The 26674-nt window shown below is 33.3% G+C and overlaps 1 protein-coding gene across 4 annotated transcripts in view; it reads left to right on the plus strand.

The window, feature by feature from the left end:
• Far1 (fatty acyl-CoA reductase 1) overlaps positions 1 to 26674 on the plus strand; it is a 45156-nt gene that overhangs the window by 5497 nt on the left and 12985 nt on the right. Inside the window, exons 2-9 of one of the 4 annotated variants that reach the window (XM_048788392.1) lie at positions 8336 to 8531; positions 10666 to 10841; positions 16529 to 16708; positions 19321 to 19498; positions 20429 to 20473; positions 20590 to 20717; positions 21462 to 21529; positions 23506 to 23677. In XM_048788392.1, coding sequence (XP_048644349.1) covers positions 8336 to 8531; positions 10666 to 10841; positions 16529 to 16708; positions 19321 to 19498; positions 20429 to 20473; positions 20590 to 20717; positions 21462 to 21529; positions 23506 to 23677 — 1143 coding nt within the window. Of the gene's footprint in view, positions 1 to 8335; positions 8532 to 10665; positions 10842 to 16528; positions 16709 to 19320; positions 19499 to 20428; positions 20474 to 20589; positions 20718 to 21461; positions 21530 to 23033; positions 23206 to 23505; positions 23678 to 26674 lie in introns of all 4 variants that reach the window. The other 3 variants (XM_015477655.2, XM_048788390.1, XM_015477654.2) reach the window with 3 other exon arrangements.

Here is a 26674-nt window from a genome sequence, read left to right on the forward strand (position 1 = left end):
AAACTTTTCAGAATTTTTTGATCTTCTTACTTTGATTCTCATGGTAAGCCTGGCTAAAAACTGCCAACAATATCCATGCTATCACCCAAATGCTATGCTACCTTGAAATTTCTTCCACCAGATTAATTAGTTAAACACATTTATTTTTATATTTTTAATTGTAGATGGACACAATTCCTTTATTTTGTTTGTTTAATTTTTTTTTATGTGTTGCTGGGGAGTGAACCCTGTGCCTCACACGTGCTAGGCAAGCACTCTACCACTGAGCCACAACCCTAGCCCAGTTCAACATCTTTAAATTTAGCATCACACGCAGTCATGGACAAAATGTAGACAAATTATTTGCCATAATGTAATGAGTGGCCCCTAATTCAATTACCAATAGCATCTTCATCTCATTTGAAACCTCATGAGCACACAATCTTTACTGTCCATATTACTATCAGTGTTGTGATCTTCTAAGATCACACCAAAATCATCCATTAAGCTCTACTTAAACCATTTTAAGGATTCTATAGACTACATTTCCAAACTTCACCCACAAACCAGTTCCAAAGGCTTCTGAACCACATGGTCAGGGTAATCACAGCAACATCCACACTTGGGACCAGTTTTCTATTTTATTTACTCTTGTTGCTCTGGCAAATATGCGAGAAAAACAACTCAGAGCAGGAAAGATTTATTTTGGCTCATCGTTTCAGAGGTTTTAGTCTATCAAAGCTGACTCCATTGTTTTGGGCCTGAAGTGAGGCAGACCATCATGACAAAAGCTATAGCAGAGGAAAACTGTTCAGCTATGGCAGTCAGGGAGGGGTAGGGGGCAAGAAGAACACAGGTGTGCTCCTAATGACTGTCTTCCTTCAACTAGATCCCACCTCCAAAAATTTCTACCACCTTCTCAGTAGTCCATTCAGAGGATTAATCCACTGATGAGGTTGAGCCCTCATGATCTAATCACTTCCCCAAAGCCCCATATCTGAATCATGCTGTGTTGGGGACTTCAACACACGAATCTTTGCGATGGGGGATATACTTCATATCCAAATCTCAACAGAGAAATTTCTCTGGGTGATTCATGTTAGGATAACAGAATAAGCTGCAGTCTTTGGGCAGGTGAATGCCTGAGATGTTCATCTATCTGATAGATTCCAAATTGCTTATAAAATCAGGCCTTGTTAAAAACTCTGCCTGGTCTTTTCTCCTTAGCACAGTTCCTGGATGGGGACCAGCTTTCAGGTGAAAGTTTCCCAAACTGAACAGGTGTTATGTTTGCAGGCGGCAAAGAATGTTTCGAATCTTCCATTTTATTGGGATGTGTTTCCTACATTTTACTCTGAAAATGGGCTGGTGTTTCTCTATGTGTGGTTATCAAATAGCCTGCCTTGGACTCACCTGTGATTCTTAAATTTGGAAGTTGCTTCTTGTAGTATTTATATAAATGAAGAGGGAATACCTAGGAAAGGGCATTCAAAACACAATACCTTTTTATTATGTAGGAAAAAAAATCATCTTAAAATAAACTTCTTTGAATCCTAGTGCAGAGAAGTTCTCACATACAGCTTAATCATTGAATACTATAAAGCAGACTCAATCAGGTAATCATATCCAGGTCAAGGAATAGAAAATATTAGATGCCCAGAGAACCCACTTTGTGCCCCTTTCCTTCTCAAGATAACCACTATCTTGACTTCTGACTCCTAGATTAGTTTTGCATCTATTTGAACTTTATATAATTAGAGTCACACAAGATTTGTTTTTGCATCTGGTTTCTTTGGCTAATATTTGAGAATTCTGTGTAGAACTTATGGAATATCATTTATACATTTTTCTGTTGATGGATATTTGAGGAATTTTTTTTTTCACTTTTATGATGTTACTTCTTTGAACCTTATTGTTCATGACTGTTAGTATCCTTGTTTATTTGCAATTTGGTTGAGTGTACTCCTGAGAAGAAATTACAAGGTTGCACAGAGTGTACATATGTTCTTGGTGAATATAGTTGGTTTTTCCAAAGTGATTGCACCCTTTTCCAGTATTAGTAGTGTTACAATATCTCTAGTTGTTCTGTATCATCATCTACAAGTTTAAGAATAGTCAAGGCAAAGAGATTACTGTGTCTGGTTCAGAGAGGGAATAACTTTTGATCATACTTCAGTAGTTTTTTTTTTCCCCTAGACTGAAAATTTACACTCATAAATAAATTATTCTTTCTAGAATAATAAGATCATTAAAAATTTTAAGACTATTCTGAAATGTTAGAGATCAGATTTATTGTTGAAGGACCATACTGAGAATCTCTGCCATGTACGTAAAGGGAAAATTAATAAGGAAATGTAATTGTGTGTGTAATATTTAGTTTGCTACACTTAATTGGCACATAAATGCTATGAGGTAGAGGGCAAGTGAATGGTTCTATTATCTATATTTTAGAGATGAAGAAACTATAAAATGAAACCAGTAAATAAGCTCATCCCCAAGGTATAAATGGATAAGCCTGGCTTCCAACTCTGGCTTGCTAGACTAAGAACCCCAGGGCTTACTGCAGCTTGGCACTTGGTTATCAGAAAGCCTTTGCTTGAATTAAGGACCTACCTTACTTAACATGAGTCATTTATAAGCAAATCCTGATTTTCACTCAGTATTGAAATGATATTTAGTTCCCGATATCTCAAAATTCAGTGATTCCCATGGGATTACATTGATACAGGTTTTTGTAGAAATGTTACTCTTAAGCAAGGCTACAGAGTTTCTTGTCTTTTACCTTGTCACCTCCTTTGCCCTGGGGTTGTTTCTATTGTTCCTGTGGAGAGCAGTCCCTGCCCTGTTCCAGGTTATTCCATGTTATATGGAGTAGCAGTTTTCAGGCTGTGCCTAGTCCTGTGTTACTCCATTATATTAAATAGCGGTTTGCCATGAATTGCTCCATTTTGAGTGTAGTGTCAAGGTAAAATGACTCTACACTTGTTTGTACAAGTAAATTACCAACATTTGCCCAGCACAACCATAAAGCACAAACTGAAGAATAATTTATTCATTCAAAGAAAAAATTAGTACCTGCAAACTTATCAAATTACATTAGAAGAACATGGACACTTGGGCATATCAAATTAAATTAGAAGAACATGGACATTTGGGCATATCAAATCAACAGAAACACCAGGCACATTAAATTATGAATCATACCAGATGTAATCTTCTCACTTAAGACCTTTAAAAGCAGAGGTACCTTGAACTGTGTTACGATAGCACACTGACCCCTCTACCCAATCACTTGTTGTGAGCCGTGCCCAGGAAGATCCACAACAAAGATTCCCTTCCTGCTCCTGGGTTTCAGCTCAGCACTATTTCTCCTGCTGATGGCACATGGACTACTTCAAGATGACTGCAGTGACTCTTGCATTGTATCTGCTTTCTTCCTTTACTCTTGGAGTGGTCCTTTCTCCTCCTTTGTATAACCTATATATATCACAGTGTGAAGTGTGGTGTGTAACTTGAGTGTTATAAATGTTAGTAATTGAGATTGGAATAGAATAAAAGAACTTGCAATAAAATGAAAGTATGAATACTCCCTGAATTAAAGCTGATGAAATTGATTTATTCAATAAATTCTAACATGTGGAAAGATACAGACATGTTCATTGTATGTTAATGGTATAGTTCACTCACATCATTTCCAATAAATGATTCATTCAATGTAAGGTCGTACAGTGGGTTAGGATTGGAAGTAAATACACTGATCTTTGATATGTGCATATTTCTTAACCTGAGATTGATATCTTTTTATTCAAATTGATGGTAATTATAATTAAGTCCACCTGAGTGTTCTTGTGAGTCCAGTTCTAAGTTTGACAGTGGACCTCTTTATCTTTTCTTACTCTAGTTATCTGTCTTTGGAAATGGTCCTCAGGGAAATTGTGGTAAAGTTTAGTTGCCTACGAATTTTAGCTGTTCAAGAGTCCACCTGAACCAGTTAATTTTGCATTGGCATTCTTTAAGGAATCTTCAACTAGAATTCACTTTATTTCATATTAAAAATGTCTGTGGAGCAAATTCTTATATGCATTTAGTAAAAGCCAGAAGACCTCATGAAGAAGGCTAATTTTCTTTCTGTAGTGAATCCTACAACTTTAGAAATGGGTACAACCTTTAGGATCATCTATTCCAGCCCCTACACTTTGAACTTCTTTGCTAGTACTGTGCATTCAGTCCTTGTTTGTGAGTTAGTGATGACTTATCTCACTTTTATGCTTTCTATAAATGTGCTTTTTAGTTGGAAGATACTGGTTTAAGTTTGTGTCCTACAGATGTGCTCAGTGACCTTAGGTAAGAAAAGTTATTGGAGATTTGTTGAAAATAGTTCTGAAGGGATGAAAGGTATAGTACTGATTCTGTTCTCAGGACACTAATATTTATTTAGTATGTAGCTATCATTAATACCTATCAGATTGTTTGGATATATTGATGCAGAATTATTCTTCATATTTCTCACATAAGGTTATTATACTTTATAGTTCCAGTTAGGCTTTCAGTCATTGAAATCTAGAAATAGTCTCAGACCTGAAGCAGCTTATAAGCAGCAACTAGGATAACCATATAATTTATTATGCAAACAGTGACAGTTTTGAAAAAGGGAGCTCTATATAAAATTAAGCTGGGATTATATATATATATGTCTTGTTTTAGCAGACCAGGACACATATGATGGCCCTCTTTTAAGTTTTTTAAGTAGACTTTTAATTGAAATACAACATACGTTAAGAAAGTCCATACATCCTAAATGGACAATTTGTTGAACATTTTAAAGTGAGCCTCCCAGATCAAGAAATAGAACATTACCAGTATCCCAGAAGCCTTCACATTTCTTCAGGTTACTTCCTTTTCTTCCCTGCTAGATAACCATCATTCTGACTTTTAACCATAGATGAGTTTTACCTATTTTTGAACTTTATGTAAAGGGCATTATGTAATACACTCTTTATACCTGGCCTTATTGATCTGGTGTTCTTTTTGTGAGATCCATCCATATTGTATGTAACAATTGTTCCTTCATTTTTGTTGTTCTAAAATATTCCATCATACGAATGTACCACAGTTTATATATTGAACTGTTGACAAACATGGGTTGCTTTAGGGGTTTTTTGTTGTTGTTGTTATTGTTTGTTTTTGGTCAATAAAAAGAGTGCTGCTATAACTGTATTTGTTTATCAGTCTACTGGTGTATCTATCTTCTCAGCTGTGTGGGTGTGTAATTAAAAGTGGAATTACTAGATCATTTAATAAGGGACTATTCATCTCTAATAGTTAATACCATTCTTCCTAAATAATATACTTGTCCATGGTTCTTCTAGCAGTGATTTGAGTTTCAGTTACTCTGGAGCTCTCATGGCCTAATCATTTCTTAAAGGGCCCACCTGTCAATGCTATGACATTGCCAAGAATTTTGAAGGGGGCATATTAAAGCCATAACACCATTAAAGGGAACAAATCAGTGGCATATAATACAGTCACAGTGTTATGCATCCATCAGTCCATTAGTTTGAAAATATTTGTTTTCTTTCCCTTTTTTAAAATTTATTTCTTACATACATGACAATAGTGGAGTGCATTACATTCTTAATTATCCATTTACAGCAAAATTTTTTTGTAACTCTGTATGTAAAGTATGTTCACACTAAATTATGCCATTATACATGAGCTCTCTTATTTTTTTCCATTGTTGTAAAATAAAACTCCTTAATAGCATCTCTCTATTCTTTACTGTACTCTTTGTTCCCAACCCCTGGCTGCCACCAATCTGCATTCTGTCTCTATGGATTTATCCATTCTGAGTATTTCATATAAACAGGTCATTTAATATGTGACCATTTGTGTCTGACTTCTACACTTTTGATACATTTTTGAGGCTCATCCATGTTGTATGAATTAGTACTTAATTATTTTTTAAAGCTCAATAATGGATGTGTGTGTGTGTGTGTGTGTGTGTGTGTGAGAGAGAGAGAGAGAGAGAGAGAGAGAGAGAGACTATTCATTTGTTATTGACGTGCATGCTGTTTGTGCTATTTGGCTATTAGGAATGATGGTACTGCTATAAATTTGTGTCAACTTGTTTGAGTACTTGTTTTAGATTCTTCGGAGTATGTATTTAGGAGTAGAATTGATAGGTCATAAAATTTTATGTTTTAACTTTTTAAGGAAATACCAAACTGTTCTCCACAGCAGCTAAACCATTTTACGTTCCTACTAGCAACATACGAAGGTTCTAATTTCTCTGTATCTTTGTCAACACTTATTATTTCCTAGATTATTGTATTTTTGATGATAAGTGGCATAGTTTGGAATTTTTTTTTAAAACTTCATTATCTGTTGGTACATGTGTATATTAATAAATGTGTATACATATGAGTGTGTGTGTATATGTCTAAAAATACATTTTTCCCAGACAAACTTTGTATCTGGTGACCTTGTTAAATTCACTGGTTTAATTCTAATAATTTATTTATTGGATTTTTCTGCTCTGTCTAAATTGCTGATTTTCATTGTTTTCATATTCTTTGTTCCTTTTTCATAGATATTGTTATTTTTGCAATATTCTTATAAATGGGCTAGAGGATATTTATAAGAATTTAAATTCTCTTAAATTTTTCATTATTTTAGTTTCCTTTGTAGTTTAGTTGGTTCTATTGATTTTCATTTTGGTCGTTCTTTTGTACGTGTTTTTAAAATATCTAGTTATCTTTGGTATTCTTGATGAAGGACTGCAATAGTTGGTTTTGGTTGCTAATATTGCCTTCTTGTTTTTGTTTGTTTGTTTTGTTTTGTTGTTGTTGTTTTGAATGCCTTTATTTTATTTGTATATAGTGCTGAGGATCAAACTCAGTGTCTCGCACATGCGCTCTGCCTCTGAGCTACAGCCCCAGTCCAGCTTCCTGGGTTTTTAAAGATCTGTTTCCCAAAATAATTTTTCCCCAGATAGGTTTACTGATTGAGAACTCTGTGTGAGATTGCTTTAAGGGTCAGCAGCAAAAGGTAGACTAAGGCCCTAACATTTATTCTGGAGGTCAAGCCCTATATAGACTTTTTTTTTTTTTTAATGATTTTTGTTTCTTCTATCCTGACCTCCTGCCTCCCCCACTTCCATTTTTGGATGTTTGGAGCAACCTTAGGCTTAGTCCTATTTCTCTTTTGTTCCCAGCACCCATCTAGATGCTCAGACACATTTGGATACTAAGCCTGGACCCAAAGTTTATGTACGATATAAGACTGTCATGAATGATTCTTCTGTTCTTTGAGCATCTTTTAATTACCTTGGTTTGCCTTAATTACTTTGCTTCTTGATCCTGAGTTTGGCATTTTCTCCTAGGCTCTATTTGGGATTGGTAAAGATAATTCTTGCCTCCTTAGTCCCTTCTAAACCTCTTGGCTTAGGTTGCTGTTTGTTCTGTTAGGCATCTCAATCAATTCAGTCTCATCTGTTTTTTTCTAGAAATACTACTCCCTCCATTTTTGCTTGTTAATGGAATTATTTCTTGTTTTCAAATTGCTCTGAACTCTTTTTTTAATTATGAAAAATGTGGATGTAGAGCACATATATCCACGCTCTAGTTTAAATAAGACATAAATATAATCAAAGCTGCTTCTTTGGTTGTTTTGTATTCCTCATACATCTGTTAATATTTTATCCTATATGTGTGTGTTTCTAAACAGTACAGAACATTGTTTTCAATATGCTTTAGCTTTGTGTACTAATATACTGCATGAAACCTTCACTTTGTTTTTGTCTTTATTCATCATGGTTCTTTTGTTTATTTGTTATCTTAGTGTATCTTTTTTCTACTGTTTCGGTGGAATTTGGGTAGAGAGGATAAGGTAGACAATGTTTTTCTTACTAGGCCTTTTTTAAGAAGGGAAATTTAAATGCTTTTTTGGCTATCCTGTTACTGAGAGATGAGTAGGAGAAAAGACTTGGTGTTACCTCTTCTTCTTTGAACTGCTGATAGGTAAATATGACACCCAGTGGTGTTTTATAAGTGGGGCAATTGAGTCTTATTGCTGACCTTTGGTGTTACACATTCCTCTGGAGAACAGAGAAACACCATTCAGTTGTATTTAAAATTTGACAGAGGATATATAAAGATTTGGGTTCTAATTACTGGAAAGAATTTTTTGAGATCATCTAGTACAGTTAACCAAAGGTTACAATCTTCTCTTTTAAATGCTCGGTTTTGATTTTCACTTGTTTTTTAAAATATTTATATGAATACCAAGAGATTTTTTTTTTTTACTAAGAATGAACATAAATTATTGAACTAATGCTTCCTTGTTATGTTTTTCTTAGGGTCAAAATGGTTTCAATCCCAGAATACTATGAAGGCAAGAATGTCCTCCTCACGGGAGCTACAGGTTTCCTAGGAAAGGTGCTTCTGGAAAAGTTGCTAAGGTCTTGTCCTAAGGTCAATTCAGTATACGTTTTGGTGAGGCAGAAAGCTGGACAGACACCCCAAGAGCGAGTGGAAGAAGTCCTTAGTGGCAAGGTAAGTGTGGAGAATGATCATTTGGAGGGGAGAAAAAATATGATGTATCACTAGCTTAGTATATGTCCATGGTATCCTGAAAAGAATTAGTAAAAGAAAAGAAAAAAAATTATTAATTTCCTATAGGATAGCAATCTCTCAGTGAAGAAGTTTATTTGACATTAATGATGAGCTTGAAATGAAAAGCTCAAAGCTCAGTTTTGGTAAGGAACCTGACTATAGGCATTACAAAATGCAGTTGCTATTTTAAAATGCATTTATTTTGGAATAAGAATAATATTCACCTGAATATCTAAAATTTTATAAGTCTGTTAAAAAAAGAAAGAAACAAAAAAACACCAAACTGCAGTAAACCCCTCCATAGCTACCAGACTTTTGACTTTGAATGAACCTCATACACTTTTGCGATATTTCCTTGGATTGAAACTAATTGTCCTATCCCATTATCATTTCTTTGACACTATGCAGTAGGTACTTCTTATTATGTTGCTTTTTTACTTTTTTAAAACTCTGGGATATAAGATTCCTTCCTAGAAATTATTCTTATACTTTTAAATTATTTAAGTTAGCATACATTGGTATTCCTTAGCCATTTTTGCTCTATTCAGTTCTTTGCTGAACCTTTTTGGGAATCCATTGCTTCCTTGAAGCCTATGAGAAAGGAGTCTTTGAGGGGTTTAAAAGACTACCAGACTCTTCTAGGAGTTTACCTTCTTTATCCCTCAAATCTAGTCATTAGCCAAATTCAGTTGGTGTTATCGCCTAAATATCTCTAAAACGTGTCAGTTTGTTCATCCTGTTCTGGAACACTGCTCTTCTACTTTATACTCTCAGGACCTTCCCTTTCTTTCACTCCTACCTCTCCTCCCCAGCACACATTTTGGCATTCCGTTTATCCTTCTGGTCTTAGCTTAAGTGTCCCCTGAAAGTTGTATGTGGTCTCAAAACTGGGTTAATAATTTCTCCTATTCAGTTTCATAACAATGTATTACTCCTATTTTATTACTTATAAAATGATATTTTAATTGTCCATTTACTTGTCTAGTTTTCACTGTTAGACTCTAAAAAATCTTGAGGGAGTCGTCTTATTTTCTTGTTTTCTCGGTTTACAGAAGGTGCCTGGCCTATATGAAATTCTAAATAAATATTTTTTTTTAAATTATAAGAATACGTTCATATTTGAGGAACTGGGAGTGGTGAAGGGGAAGACTGTTAAATCTAAAATTGTTTAGGAAGGTGAAAGTGAACACATACATTATAGACTTTCTTCCCAGCTTAGGAATCTTGCTTAATCCCGAAGCATTGACTGACTGTAAATGCGATGGCAAGTTAGAATATGATAGAGCAGTGATCTGCAGGGTAGCGTCATTGTCACTCTATCAAACCTAGGATTAAAAAATTAATCTTGACTTATAATTGAATGTGCCCTTACTTACACTATGATTATCTTTTGGCCTGATAGGTTATCTAGCAAAATTTATTTCTTTGGTTATACTAAAAGAATTGAATTTTCAGTTTGAATCACATATGTATGTGATGATAAATATATGTGTGTGTGTGATGTAATGTGTGTGTGTGTGTTTGTATAAAACTTCCCAAATTTGTCCAGTTTCTAGTACACATTTGCTTCCCAAAATGTTTTCCCCTTTAACATGTTTACTTCTTTTTCCTATTAAATAATTTGTTCTCAGATTTTTAAGGTAGAATGTGAATCATATTGTTTTACTCTACTGAAAGAAAATAAAATAAAGTGATAAATTAAGGCCTAAATTTTAGAAAATTAATCATTTTAAAACATTGTCTTGATATCTATTTTGCTTAAGTCTATTCTATTCTGAGGAGTAATATAATATAATATAATTAGCCAAAGCACAAACAGTTCATATTCAACTCCGCAAACTATCAGCTCTGTGTCCTTGGCAAACTGCTTGTTTCATATCTTTAAAATGGAGATAATAGTGTGGGCCCATAGGGTGTTTTCTGTAGAAATAACAAATTTAGGAATTGCACAATTTATTTTTAAAATAGTTAAATTTTGTATAAAATAGTTCCCTTTGTGGGGAAAAGGGTTTATAATGTGTTTTAGAAAGTGGAAAAATACTACCCCAAAATAAATACTTTTCCCCTTTGATAGCTCTTTGACAGATTGAGAGATGAAAATCCAGATTTTAGAGAGAAAATTATAGCAATCAACAGCGAACTCACCCAACCTAAACTGGCTCTTAGTGAAGAAGATAAAGAAGTCATCATAGATTCTACCAATATTATATTCCACTGTGCAGCTACAGTAAGGTTTAATGAAAATTTAAGGTAAGTACAGGTATTTGTGTAATATTTTATTTTAAGTATATTTAAAAGATTTAATTTTAATTCTACTTTGCCAAGTTGTTTTCAAAAGTCATTTGAAACTGTTTGCCATATGTCAAATGTGGCTTTCAGCATCTTACAGAATGTCAAAAGAACACCCTCCTTGTTATCAGTTTCAAAACATAGGCTAACTGCTGTATTTTATTAGAAGAAGTTGCCATGAATTTAAATAAGAGTTGGGGAAGTCAAGAAATGGAGTAGGAGAAAGAAAAAAGTTTACCTTGAGTAAGAGTATTAGCTCTCTGCTTCCTGTAATTCCTTCATTAGCTTATTTCTGAAAATTAAATTATACTTGAGTTTTGCAGAATAAGATAGAATGCTCAAATTTGTCACACCTTATTATCATTTTAAAAACAATGCTTTGATAACATTGTTAAGGGCAAGATACATTGGACTTTAGGATGCCTGTTTCAAGAAAAGAGAAACATTCTAAGTGTTCATTACTTCAGAATATCTAAAAAGACTATCCATTTCAAATAATGGTTCTTAATTCAGAGCATTTTTTTGATGGTATATACCAAAATACAGTTTTTATAATCTAATCTAATTGTGTAGTTTTTATAATCTAATCTAATTGTATAGAGTTAAACTTGTGTGGCTTTGTTTTTAGGTTTCAAAACTATTTGAAGTCTTTATCTTTAAAATGTTTTTAAATTAAGTTTTTAATTACAAAGGATTTTGACATTACATCCCATATTATCTATGGAATATAGAAGTATAAACCTTATAAGCATTACATAATATGAGCATTCACTGCCAAAAGTTTATGGCATGTTTTATCTATATTCCATTTGCGGGCACTGTAATAGTTACTTACACTTTTGCTGTAGTGCTTCATAGTTTTCAAATTCATTATTTTATTCCATCTAATTTTTATATTTGTAATGTCAGAGACAAATCTATTTTGCACTTGGGGAAGTTGAGGAAGCATTATATTATATGAAGAGAGCAAGAGCTTTAGAATTACATAACTTAGTTCTAATCTTGACTTTGTTGTTTATTAACTGATAAATTTGGGCAAGTTATTAACTTCCTTGAGCCTCTGTTTCTTTACCAATAAAACTGAGAAAGTATTTCTGAGAAGATTTTGTTCTATTCTTCATAAAGTTAAATGCATTGTTTTTCTGTTTCTTGTCAAGGCATGAATGTTTACTGACCAAGCCCTAGTCATTACATTGAAGTCATTGTTTCTCTGAAGCAATTTCAGTGAATGTTAATATCTAAATGTGACAGGACAATATTAAATATGGGCCAGACATTTTTAAAGTATTGGAGGTAGGGCTATACTAGCTACTTACAAAACAAGCACTTTTCGTAACTTCATTAAGTTAACCAACCAGTTCAAAATAACACAACGTTTTTACTGCCAAGGGGGATGGGGAATCCAGGTTTTATTACAACATATCAGTATCTTGGGGAGAAAGGCAGGAAAAGGTACACACAGATCCTATTCACAAAGTCCATATAGTCTAATAGAAGAGAGAGAATATGCTTAAATAACCATAACATAATATGGAAAATAAGGAGATAGTATAAGAGCGTACATTAAGTGCCATGAAAGTTGAAAGGAGGTAGAGCTTATTTCTTTTCAGATGTGATCCTAAATATTCATATCTGAAAAGAATGGGGAAAAATTGACAGCAGTATTAGGAATTATAAAGAAATATGAAAGTTGAGGGAAGAAATGATATTGAGGATAATAGAATTACTAAAGTAGTTGGTCATAGGGTCTGATATTCCTTGGTGGGAGAGATCCAATAGAGTGGAGAATAGAGAAGTGCCAAGAAACTGAAAACCAGGATAAGGACAAAACATACTTCTAACAGGAGAGATGGACAGATACAACATGTAGTTAGGGGAAAATTCATAATACAAGATTGCAAAACTGGAGTAATTGTAGGTGAATCTGGAAATAGATTTTCTGAAACAAATGGAAGTAAATGTGATGATAGAAAAGATCAAGAAAACTGCTGGATCTAAGGACATTGATTCTCAAACTTTAGAATGTATTAAGAATCTTTAAAATTACTGAAAAACGTGTTCAAAATGCAGATTTCTGGAGTGCACTTATCCAATTCTGACTCTTTAGTTAAGAAATAACAACCCTAGAACCCTCATTTTTAGCAAGATAATTAGGCATAATTTAGTATCTGTCAGATCTTGTACTATATACTTTTAGAATCATTACTTTCAAAATCCGCTTTGAAACATCTTTAAAATTACAGATACCTAGGTCCTCTACCCTAAGATGGATTCTTCAGTTCCTAAACATTTGTGTCTGTATTAAAGTGTTTTTTTAAGCCATTTTATTTTATTATTTTTTTATATATTTATTTTTATTTTTTTTAGTCATACATGACAGCAGAATGTATTTTGACATATAATACATACATGGAATGTACATACATCAATCATATTGTCTATTCTATTCTGGTGCCCTTCCTATCCTCCCTACTCTTTTTTAGCCATTTTAAGATCTCACATAAGCACTATTTTCTCCAGGTGAGAAGAGTGGATGAAAAAAGTGTCAAAATAGGCTAGGCAACTTATTTAAAATGTAGTTTCTGAGGCCTCATTTCAGACCTTAAAAGTGTGTGAGTATGAGGTACAGGAGTCTTTTAATAAACACTCAGGTTCTGCCAAGACCGAGAGCCCTGGTCTTTAGAAGTATTCTCAAATAGCCTGAAGAACCCAGGATGCCTGTAGAAGACAGATGAATAAGAAAATTTGTTGGCAGTTCAACTTAAACTTTTTCTTTATCCTTTTCCTTTTTTTCTTTTAAGTGATTTTTTATGTCTGCATTAATGAAGGACTATAGTTAAAAAGGTCTGCTCGTTTTCCACCTCTCTTCCAAAAGTCTGTCTCAAGATGCATTTATGGTTCCGTATAACCAAAATATGATGAGAAAAATATTTTTGTTTAGTACCAAATGTATTCTGGTCTAACATGCCATGGTCTCAGCCTGAAGTTCAAGGGAATAGCAATTGGATTGAGGTAAAATACAATGAGGTTAACTAGGTTGGCAGAGATACCAAGAGTTAACTTATGTGGGCCCTGAATGGCTTTAAATTTGTGTTCTTCAAATGGAGTGGGGGGAGTCAAGGCACAGTAATGTGCCTCTTAAGTTGTTTCTTTTTTTTAGTGACCCAGAAACTCTGTCACTGTCCTTAGGAACCTGTAATAGAATATCCCTTGTGTATTTTCCTAAAACATTACTTTCCTTACTCCCATTGTTTTGCAAATGCACAAGAAAATAGCACATTCTCTATTAGTCCTGTGAATAGTGTCCTCTCTGTGAAATGTCTTTTTTGCTGGGTTTCAGTTTGAACAGACCCCCCACACACACTTGAAATGAGGAAGAAAAAAAAATACACCTGTGATTATATAAGACTCCACCCCAATTTCATTAAAAAATTCTTTCTTACAGGGTTTTTGGTAGGATCTCAGGTAAATTAAAAGAAAATGAGACACACAAGAATTTTTGTTTTTGTTCTTTCCCTTCATGAGCTATTCCTTATTCCTGGTGACCCAGAACTTGTCCTGTCCTCAGGAACTTGTAATTAAATATGTTCTGTATACCTCTCCCCAAACAGGTACCTTCCTCATCTTCCTTGTTCTGCAAACAAGATAGGTATTCAATCACTGCTTTATAGTCACATGGAATTAGAGTCTATGATGTCTCCTGACCTTTTTTCTTTATAAATACTGACAGTACAAGCATTTTGGAAAGTACTGAAAGCTATTTTCATTTTTTTTAGGTTTTCCTTTGATCTATGTCTGAATATATATTATTTCATATAATTATAAATTTAGATTTTCTAATTTTACTTTTTAATACAGAAAAATCTTCCATTTTTTAAAATCTTCTTTATGGTTATGGTGATTTGATGACATGATATTCTGTTGTGTTGATATGTGACAGTTTATGTAGTACCTTATATAAAAACAAAATTTAAATTTCTTTTTGTTTGAAAAATTAAGGTTAAAATGTTTTTCCGCTGAAAAATAGGTAAACTAGATTAATAAATATTTCATTTCTACAGTTCCTGGCACTTCTTCCTAATTTCTTTCAGATCAATTGTATCAATTTATAATGTTACCAACAGTGTGGTAACCTGCCAGTTCACTGGTATTGGATATTTCAACCTTTCCTCCTTTTATTATTATTATTTTAATTGACAAAATTGTGCATATGTATTGTGTACAACGTATTTTGAAATATGTATATATTTTGGAGCTAATTTTAATGAAAACACTTAAAAGTCTATTTTCAGCGATTTTCACATACATTATATTATTAACATAATCATTATGTTATCTCTTCATCAATGATTTAAAAAAACTAAACAAAGTTGAATAGAAAACAAAACTTAACTACCATTTTACTATGCTAATATCCATTGATTGCCTGTTTTGGGACTGTGTTAAGAACAATATTAAGTGTTTATAAGCTGTGTTTGATTTCATTCTATATAGTCTAATAGATAGATTTCATTATTGTCATTTGTAGGTGAGGAAACTGAGCCTGGCTTCTTTAGTTGTATCTTAGCTGATAGGTAGGCCAAGTCAGAAGTTGAACTCAAGTTCATAGCTTTGTTTTTAATCCTGCTTCATGTCTCAATGTATGCAATTTTGTATTATTCATACAGGTTTTCCATGTTTATGGCTTTTACATAATTATTTTAATGACTATTCTTTCTTTGTGATAAAAATACCTACTTTGTCAAACCATTCCATTCATTATGACTATTTTGGACCCTCTAGGCTTTTGTTATTAGTAGATGATGCTTCATTTATTGCTTTTCTACATATGTACTTTGCTTTTGTGGAATTATTTGCTTCACGTCAACATACTTTATATATAAACAGATATAAAAAATTGTGGTATATATGTGTATTAAGAATTGTAATGCAAAAAAAAAAAACAGAGTACATAAATTGGTGTGAACATACTTTATATACAGAGGAAAAAATAAATAAATTCCAGGAAGGTAAAATGTAAGTCATTTTGGTTCTTATATATGCCTGTTTTAATAGTTTTATTTTAATACTCTTTATATTTTGTAAGTGGCCTTAAAAAACTTATATTATTTCTACAGAGAGAGAAATAAATGTATTCTTATTTGATTATATAATTTAATATTTCTAAGTTTTATTTGGCTGTTTTAGTTGCTGATAATGCTATAGTAGCATTTTATAATTGCTTAATCATCCTAATTTCTTCTCCTTTTGAAACATCCAAATGTGAAAGATTATACTTTTAGAAATTAGAATTCAAAAGAAGTCTAGAATGATTTCAAAACGTATACATAAAAGCTAAAGACTGAAATTATCTGATTTTATTTCTAGGTAATTACAGTTTTTAAAATTTGTACTTTAATTTATTAAATCCTATTTGTTTTATTTACTTATTTATCTTATAGTCAGAAAATTTCTTTTTAAACATAGCTGCTACAGTGAATGTACTTAATACTGAAGTAAAAATCAAAATCAGAGCAGAAGGGTAAATTGAAAAGAATCAGGAACCTGTTTCTGTCTCTCTCTGCCTTTCTAATGAGAAAAAGATGTTTTTAAACAGGTAAAATAAGTAACATAGGTTTCCAGTTTTTCATTGTCAGTTTCTTTTACAGAGATGCTGTGCAGTTAAATGTAATTGCTACACGACAGCTTATTCTCCTTGCACAACAAATGAAGAACCTGGAAGTGTTCATGCATGTGTCAACAGCATATGCCTACTGTAATCGAAAGCATATTGATGAAGTAGTCTATCCACCTCCTGTAGATCCCAAGAAGCTGATTGATTCTTTAGAGTATGTTTGTTTGAAATTGTATACATTGCTTTTATCTCAAAGCTTTATATCTGAGTTTGTCTATTTTTCCCTTTCCCCACCCCACATACATGCATACATTGATCTCTTTCTTAACAAATTATTGCATGTCTACTATGCTCTTTTTATTGTATAGATTTATGTCTGGGTGTTGCTGTGAAGTTAGTGTACGAATTTCACTTTTTACTAAGTGTAACTGATTAGAGAAAGACCTGAACAAACTAGGACACTAGGGGTTCAGTTTTCCAATTAATCAATTCTGGCAACCCAAAAGTCCCTGTGTAGACTAATGATTGCCTGCTCAGTAGCTAGGGTCTAGTTTATTCAAGGATTATCAACCCCCACCACAATGGAGTCTATCAATAGAGAGGTCTTTAATTATTAGGGAATGAGAGGAGTCATAGTCCTTTAATTCATATTCCAAGTGTCACTGGTTATCTTCCCGAGGACTAGGATTCCATCAGCAGTTTAGACTTGAATGATATTTGTGAGCATTTGATAAATGGGAATTAAATAAAGTATGCATCTACCATGGCCCAGTTCTCATTCCTTCAGCCAGTTTTCTTGTCAAGTGAAACAAACAGGTTCAGAGAAAAAAAACAAAAAAAAAAAACGGAAAGTGGATCACTTTTTCTTTTATAGGCTACAATAATAGAAATATTCCAGCATCTGTCATATCTTCACATGTACTTCAATCTTCATTTAATGTCTCTATGGGCTTTTTTTTCTCTTATGTTCTCTGTCTCACCTTAGTCCCCTTTCTTCCCAAACATTCTATTGACTTTTGACACATTAATTACTATGCCCTGCTTTCTCCAAAGTAAGCATACAGGTCCATTTTGTAAAAAGGGTTTTTTTTTTTGCTAATCATTATAAGGAACAGATAGATTATAATCCATTAAAAGAAGTTAGTAGTTATGAGAGGTTGCTATGATATCCATTAGGTAATTTCTTGACTTCTATTTTATGACTTACTTTCTCAGTTGATTCCAGATATATACTTCATTTTCCTCACAGGTCAGTAGTTAGAAGCTGAATGTGGAAGTTAATGAAACATATTATTTTTTTCACTTATTAGCATTGGCATGAGCAAACATCAAGAAACTGAGAAAGAGCTTGTAACTTAATTCTTTATTTTTTGCGATCTGTCATCTATCCCTTCCAGGTTTTTTTTTTTTTTTTAGAACTAGGAATTAAACCCAGCAGCACTTTTTCACTGAGCCACATTCCCAGCCCTTTAGTTTAGTTTATATATATATATATTTATTTGTAGGTGGACACTATACCTTTATTTTATTTATTTATTTTTATGAGGTGCTGAGGATTGAACCCAGTGCCTCACACATGTAAGGCAACACTCAACCACCGAGTCACAACCCTAGCCCCCAGTCCTTTTAGTTTTATTTTATTTTTTTATTTTGAGACAGGATTTCACTTAGTTGCATAAGGCCTCATTAAATTGCTGAGGCTGGCTTTGAACTTGGGATCCTCCTGCCTCAGCCTCCCTAACCACTGGGATTACAGGCATGTACCACCTTTGGTGGTGCTGGGGATTGAATCCAGGACCTTGTGCGTAGGAGACAAGCACTTTACCAACTGAGCTATATTCTCAATCCCTCCTTTCCAGTTTTAAAACTCACCTCCATTGTGGAATTTTTCTTACATTGGATACCAATTTCCCTTGAATTTAATTTTGTTATTTTTCTTTCATATATAAAAGTACTTGTATATAAAAGAATATTATCTTCTCCATCTTATGCTTCCTCATCAGTTTGTATTGGTGTCATTACAATGTGACATTATACTGAGTCTACTTATATAGATAGCATAGACAAATGTGGAAGAGGTATCCAAAAATTGGTATATAACTTATAAAAATCAGAAATTTTGACCAGGAATGATTATAGACATTACCTAGTCTATCGCTCTTCTTTTACAGATGATTAGAGTAGACCATTTCTTTAAGAGAACCGAGAGAATTGGTGAATTTTATGACTTCATAGTATGTTGCTAACTGAATTTTTATAATATGCTTCAACATATTTTCATTTATTGATTATCCTAGCATGTGTTAGTTTTATGAGGATATACAGTTTCAGTGCTTCACTTTGAATATTTAGATTACTAGACCTTTTTTATTGTAAGTGAATCACAAATCTGTTAGGTGGTCTTATACAGATTGAAAATTCGTAAAATCTGAAAAGTTGGAGTTTATTTGGACTTTAGAAAAGAAGTATAATTTATGTGCTGTGTGATATGGAATTACCTCAGTTTGGTGTCAGGTAGCAGACACCTCTGGTTGAATACATATGAATTATGTAGCTATTTAAATTAAATAATATTTTTAAAAGACCATAAATGACTTCAGATTAGCTTTTGCTATCTGTTATGTGATTTTTGAAAGAACTCTTGGTTTTCAGACCCTTTTGGATATAGAAATTGCATATAAGGATTGTGGACTATACATGAATTTTAATGAAACCCAAACTTTTTCCTTTGTCTTTTGAATGTACAAAGTTGAGTTAAGTGATTTTTTTTTAATTCAAAATTAAAATACCTGGAAATATTTTTGTATGCATTTTTTTTTTCACCAGGTGGATGGATGACGGACTAGTAAATGATATCACACCAAAACTGATAGGAGACAGACCTAATACTTACATATACACAAAAGCATTGGCAGAGTATGTTGTACAACAAGAAGGAGCAAAGCTAAATGTGGCCATTGTAAGGCCATCAATTGTTGGTGCCAGTTGGAAAGAACCTTTTCCAGTAAGTTGTTAGAAATCTTTTATAAATAATTAGAATTGAGAATTTTAAGTCATATTTGTGTAAAAGAAGTTTGATTTTAAGAATAGGTATTATTTACTGAACATGGCTTACTTTGGCAAAACTGTTTCCTTTTCCTAGGAAGAGATGGTACTTTGATTTCTAACATGAATATAGATATATGTAGAAATGTAGATCAACATTTTAAGAATCCTAGTTGAAAATTAAATCAAAAGCTATGGTATTATCTTGATTAAAGGAGATCATAATTTCATTTGTTTTTTATTACTAAAAAATGACAGGCCTTCCAAGATGTAGTAGAACTCACTTCCTATATAGATCACAAAGTTAAGAAAGATACAAGAAATTTCTATGAGAACTTGCTGTTTAAAAAAAACAAGGTATTTTGATATTTGTAAATCTCTGGAATAAGAAAAAGCAGAAATATTAACCAGTAGGTAAATTGATTTTGGAAGAACCTAGATTTGTGCTAGTAGCAAGTAATAGCATGTCTTTTATTACTTTGTTAATCTCTTACTCTGTTTTGTTCAGTAAATTTGGGGAGTACTTGCCATTTTCCCTCAATCAGGATGCTGCATTAGTAAATAGCATATAATCAGGCTTAACTAGGCTTACTTTAATAAAAATAATTGACAGTATACACTCTACTTTATAAAATTTCCTTTGCAGAGAATTAATGGAACAGTATGTGACCCCTTAAAAATATTTTTATTTAATCATTTGCAATCCAGAAGAAGACTACTTCTATTTGGGACTGGGATCAATATTCTGGACTGTAATATAGATTTTTTAATTTTTGAAAGAAAATGACCTGTATACATTTGGAGTTGTAGATTTCAAATAACACATCTCTAGTTTCATAATATTTCTAAGCACTCCTTTCCTTTTTTTTCCTTTAATTTTTGGCAACAGGGATGGATTGATAACTTTAATGGACCAAGTGGACTTTTTATTGCGGTAAGTAAACTTTTTGATTTATTTAATATTCTGTGTATTTTTCTGTGAGTGTATTTTTTAAAATATATACACTTCAGCTTATATATCTTAAGGTTTTGTTTTTAATTTCAACAAAGGCAGGGAAAGGAATTCTCCGAACAATGCGTGCCTCCAACAATGCCCTTGCAGATCTTGTTCCTGTAGATGTAGTTGTCAACACAAGTCTTGCGGCAGCCTGGTATTCCGGAGTTAATAGGTATATGAGGTGACAATGTTGCTTATTAAATATATAGTAACTTAGAAGGGAAAACAGAGCTACTGACTAAAGTTAATTAATCCCTTAGTCCTGATATTGCCATAGCAATATATAGGCAGTGTTACAGTCAACTGTAAGGATTGATATATCCCTAGCAACAACAAGTGGACTCATCAGTAGTAATGAAAAATCAATGTTAATTCTTCTGTGTACCTACAGAATATATAAATTTGTTAGGGATTTTAAAAAGAAAAGAGTCCTTCCCAAGGTTGTTTTTTTTTTTTTTAATCCAAATGAAAATTTGATATAAATTTGCAATGTATAAAGAGTTGGAATTTGAGAGTGGTTTACATATATTAAACACGGTACAGTAGAGCAACTTTATTCAATCTGTGAGCATTCTTTTAAAAGATAACAAAATTTATAGGAAACGCTTAAGTTTAACTTTTTTTTCTTAACTTGAGTCTCTGAAAATTAGGAGATAGAAGAGCCGAGATTGTTACTTTTTTTTTTTTTCTTTTGAAAACATACTCCCATTAATATAAGGAAGAAAAATGTAAAAAGAAAGGAAAATTATAATTCTGGGGGGAGAGGAAAGATAAAAGTAGTGTTGGTTATCAGACATTAAGAAAATCCTTAAGAATAATTTTTCATTTATTGTCCTTATAGATTTCTATTTTAATATCATGTAAGATTTAAATAGGTGGTTTAGCTTCTTTTTATGTTTCATTACTTTCATCTTTGTCTTTGCAGGCCAAGAAACATCATGGTGTATAATTGCACGACAGGCAGCACTAATCCTTTCCACTGGGGTGAAGTTGGTATGATTTTATCTGTGTTTTTGAATGTTAGAATATATCTTAACTTAAAATGTTCACTGAGTTTTTATTGTTAGAATACCCATGAGGCATTAAGGACATTGAGTTACCAATTTGTTCTTATTTTAATTGCCATTTTAGAAGTAATACCTACCAGTACTGCCTTGTGGTCCATCCTTAATAGTGTTTCAAAATGTAAAAATATCCTGCTGTATATTCCCATCCACCCTACCCTTGTCTGACCCTTGCTGTTTTTCTGTTGCCATCTGCAGCAACCTTTATAGATAACCTGTGGTATGGGAACAGTGCTTTTTTTCACTCTCCTGAGTACCCATAGTCTTGATGTTGCTGATCCATAGGCAGTATCACTCCTGCTTATAAGAGCTAGTGTATTAAATGGCCCCCAGAGTAATAAATGAAAGATGTAGTAGGAATTAGGATACATTTTGCCAGAATATTTTCTACTAACATTTATTAATGTATTTAAATTCCCAGATCCACAGCAAATAGTGTGTATGATATGTTACTAGTTCTAAAATAGGAATAATATATAAAGCCTATTGAAATGGAATCATTTTAAAATTGTTGATTGATGGTTTCAAATTTAAAGTAAAACATACTTACAGTATTGATTTAGTAATGGGTCTTATTTTACCATTGATTAATTTTTGTTACCCCTGCAAAGCAATTTTGATTTTTAAAGTATATCTTTCATGGCATTTGTCCTAGGGCTTTTCTCTGCCATTTTTATTTAAGTTTAAACATTGACTGTTAGTGTATATAAGAAAAAAAAAAGAAAAGAAATATAAGAAAAAAAATCAAGGATGATTTTTAAGTACCCTTCTTTGGAGAATATTGAAACACTTTACATAAGGATTTTTTAATAGTCTTCCATTGTGTTATAAAATTTAGTGAAAAATCACATTGGCTCTTTTCTTTTTTTTAGTGAATATCTCAATATACATTTTCATTAAAGTCTTTAACATAGATGATACCAAGTTGATTGTGTTGACATTGAGTGACCTAAGAAAATTGCAGCAGAGGTTATTTTTGGGTCGTTTTAAACTTATTTGATGTATGTTAATTTGAACAACTTAATTATTCATAAGCAAAGGATGATGATTTTCCTTTTTTTTTTTTTAAGTAAGTACAGTAATAAGAATCTGGAAAGAGGAACAGAAAGAAAGAAGCTATCGTGAGAGGTGAAATATAGAAAGTGACATTATAAACTGACATAGGTAAATCATTAAAAAGATCTTAAGAGTGAATTTTAGCAAAAATTCATTTATCTAATTAAAATTTATAAATAGTGGCAGTTTTTAAACCGCTCAAGTTTGGAAGTCTAATACCCATATTCTCTTAGCTACTATAGAGAGTAGAAAAATTTGTTTTTTAAATGAACGAACTCTGACATCTTTGGTAAAATATTGCATTGTAAAAACATTTTTTTTTCAAAACTTCATTACATGGTTATTATCAAAGCTGTTACACAACTTTTCTTCCTCAGAATACCATGTAATTTCCACTTTCAAGAGGAATCCTCTCGAACAGGCCTTCAGACGGCCCAATGTAAATCTAACCTCCAATCACCTTTTATATCATTACTGGATTGCTGTAAGCCATAAGGCCCCAGCATTCCTGTATGATATCTACCTCAGGATGACTGGAAGAAGCCCAAGGTAATGGTGACTAGCTCTGTCTTATCTGTTCCTCTGACTGTTAAACAACCCATGCTTTACACTAAAATGCATATTAACTCTGTATCTGTTTAAGCTTATGATAAGGCTTAATGGCCTTTTGTGAATGAGAAGACTCTTGAATTTAAGGCTTTGTCAGAAAAACAAAGGTAGTGTTGTAAGTCACTCTAACTTATTTGGATGATAAATTATTGTTATGTGTTGAATTCTAGGTCTAACTTTAGGTACTTTTCTGAATAACAAATAATATTCAAAATGCTTTGACGCTTATTTTTCCTACAGGATATTATCTAAACCATTCCTTCAAGATGAATCCTTTAAACCAAGTATACAGGCACCCCAATGTTAAGTTCTATTCCAACAACCTATTGCTTCATTATTGGAAGGGTGTCAGACATACAGTACCTGCATTATTGCTCGATCTTGCACTCAGGTTGACAGGTCAGAAACCGTGGTAAGAAGAATAGCAGTAAATACACTATGTATTGGTAAGGTGGTGGAAGCTTGCTGGAGAGACAAAAAGTCGCTAGCATGAGCTTTACCTTTAGAATTACTAACCTGATTAATCACAATCACAATCAAGATGCTAGGACATTTTTTAGAAATGGGAGACATTTGGGGACACTATCTCATTTTATTGGGCCATTGATCCTCCAGAATCCCATAACAATAGGAAATGTCCTACATCAGGGTTGTCATTGTTATTATAAGCTGAAATTGAGCCCTTTCCTCTCCCCCTTAAAAACCTAGGGGTGAATTTTCACAGGAGATTAAAGGTAAGATGTTTTATTTTAAATGGATGGTACAGTTTTATACAAAAAATGTAAGATGATTCTAAAAATCTAATTACTTGAAATATCTCAGCTGTCCATTCAGCTTATAATATGGTAATTACAGTTTTTGACTAATTTTCCAGGTTGGGAATGATATGTAGTTTTTTAAAAAGTTAATAGCAAATGGAAAATTTTTTTTCCTCATAGTTGTAATAGCCTTTCTTCTCTCCTGTTTTCTTTTTTTTAAATTTTTACTGAAACCCTACATTCAGTTCTGCTGTCATTACCACACAATTACAGTGAAATGTATCACAAAAATATTTACTTATTTTAACTACATTGGCATTACAGTGGAACCTTTGTTTAGAGAATAATTATGTATAAAGAAGATGCTGATTCCAGAACTTCCATCAGCTACTCAAGAAATAAAAGTGAGGTATCTGCTAGTTATAGTGTAAACTGTATCAGGATCTGAGTTAATTGTAGGGACTTTCTGTGGATTCACTTGTCCATGATGTTCATACATATGGACATATGTGAGAAGTGTCGAATAACTTTAAAGAAAATATTTTCAAGTTTTTATACAATGATCTTCAAAGTGGAGTATTTACCATTGACAACATATTTTCATGGCTAAATAAGCAGGCAAAAATTAATGATGGCAGTACATGTTTTCTTTATATTAATTAAGTCATTACAGATTATGGCAGGAAAATCACAAATAGTTTAAAAAAAAGTAAAACAGGTTAAAATTTTACAGTGCCTCACACAGAGAAATAGGGCTTAGTAAACTTGAAGAATGAATAGCTCAAGTTTACTAAATAATTCAAAGTAGATGTTGCTATATAAGAAATCATCTGAAATTGAGAGACTTTTTAGACATTTACTTTTTTTTCAACTTATTATTTCTCTCAGAATTGGGAATTTGGGCAGGAAATGAGCTGGTTGGTGTTGGCTTAGGGACTTTCATGTGGTTGTGATCAGATGGAGCTGAAAAAGCTAAGTGTAATGGCGCACAGTGGAGTACCTAGGGACCAGGGGTCCCTTCCTATGGTATCAGAATCTCTCCACGTAGGCTCTTTGCAAGGCCTGATGGTAGCCTTTGGGGAATTAAATTCATATATGACAGCTAAAGGCTTTGAGGAGGTGGTATTTCAGTTAGAAAGGTGGAAGCTACATTGCCTTTTCTGTTTTACCTAAGGAAGTCATGCATTATCACTTTTGCCTCATTCTTTCAGGACATAAGAGAGTTAGATCTTCCTAGATTTAAGGTAAAGGGATATAGAGGATGGTTAAGATCATGCTGTAAATGAACAAATGAGATAAAAATTGAAGTCATTTTTGGAAAGGGCAGGTTGCTATAGTCAGCCTTTTGGCCAAAACAATTTTTATTCTTTCCACATGGAAAATAAATTTGCTACTTTCCCCCAGGATCCCTGTGGCATCAGCTTGAAGCCAAGATTTTGTCATTTAAATCTGATACAGTTGCAGATCAGGCTCTTCAGGAGTGATATTGTAAATATAGCTCCTCAAGTGTATTTCAAATGTTAATCTGAAAACCTGTGTACTCAAGTAAGTTACTAGCTACTCATATACCCACACCCAACATATGAAGAAGCAGCATTGGATAGTGATTTCAGGCAGTATTCTTCACAAAGAGAAAATAGGAAGTACACAGCCAGTTCTGAATTCCAGTCAGGAATTTGTTGATAGTTTCTTAGTTAGGGTTCACTTCTACTCTGGGACTTCCTGGAGGCTCTTGACTCTGCCCTCTTGAGTCATCCTTTTGCTACAAAAATGATCTATGTGTGAAAATGAATAGCCTACTTACCCTTCTTCTTGCCTATTAAAAAGTTAAGCATCCTGGGAAGGGGTGACACAGATGTGTTACAGAAACTGCTGTTTGAAAGGCAGGATTTAGGAAGGAAGTAATTAAGATCTAAAGTGTTAGATAGACACATAGCAACTTCCTAGGATACCTGTTTTCATCAGCTTTTTTCTTTGCTCTGGCTAAAAGACCTGACCAGCACAATTACAGAGGAGGAAAAGTTTATTTAAGGGCTCACAGTTTGAGAGGTCTTAGTCCATAGAAGGCCAGCTTCATTCCTCAGGGCTTGAGGTGAGGCAGGACATCATGGCGGGAGAATGTGGTGGAGGGAAGCAGCTCACATCGTGATCAAAAAGCAGAGAGAGACTCCAATCACCAGATTTGAATATGTACCCCCAATGAACCACTTCCTCCAGGCACACCTTACCACTTTAGTTACACTCACTTAATCCCTCTCAGGGTATTAAATCACTGATGGGGTTAAGACTCTTACAACCCAATTATTTCTCCTCTGAACCTTTTGCATCGTCTCTCACATGAGCTTTTGGGGGACACCTCACACCCAAACCATAACAACATGCAAGATTGAGAAGAGCTTGTCTCAAAGTGATCAAACTTTTTTAAAAAGGGCCACGCAATAATTATTTTAGGCTTTGTAGGCCATGTGGTTTATGTTGATACTACTCAACTCTACTGTTAAAGAGTGAAAGCAGCCAGGCTCTGTGGCACATGCCTGTAATCCCAGTGGCTTGGGAAGCTGGGGCAGGAGGAGTGCAAATTCAAAGCCAGCCTCAGCAACTAAGCGAGGCTTTAAGTAATTTAGTGAGACCCTATAAAAAAAAAAGGGCGG

Source organism: Marmota marmota, unplaced genomic scaffold (assembly GCF_001458135.2).
Source record: "Marmota marmota marmota unplaced genomic scaffold, marMar, whole genome shotgun sequence".
In the NCBI taxonomy this organism is placed as follows: Eukaryota; Metazoa; Chordata; class Mammalia; order Rodentia; family Sciuridae; genus Marmota; species Marmota marmota.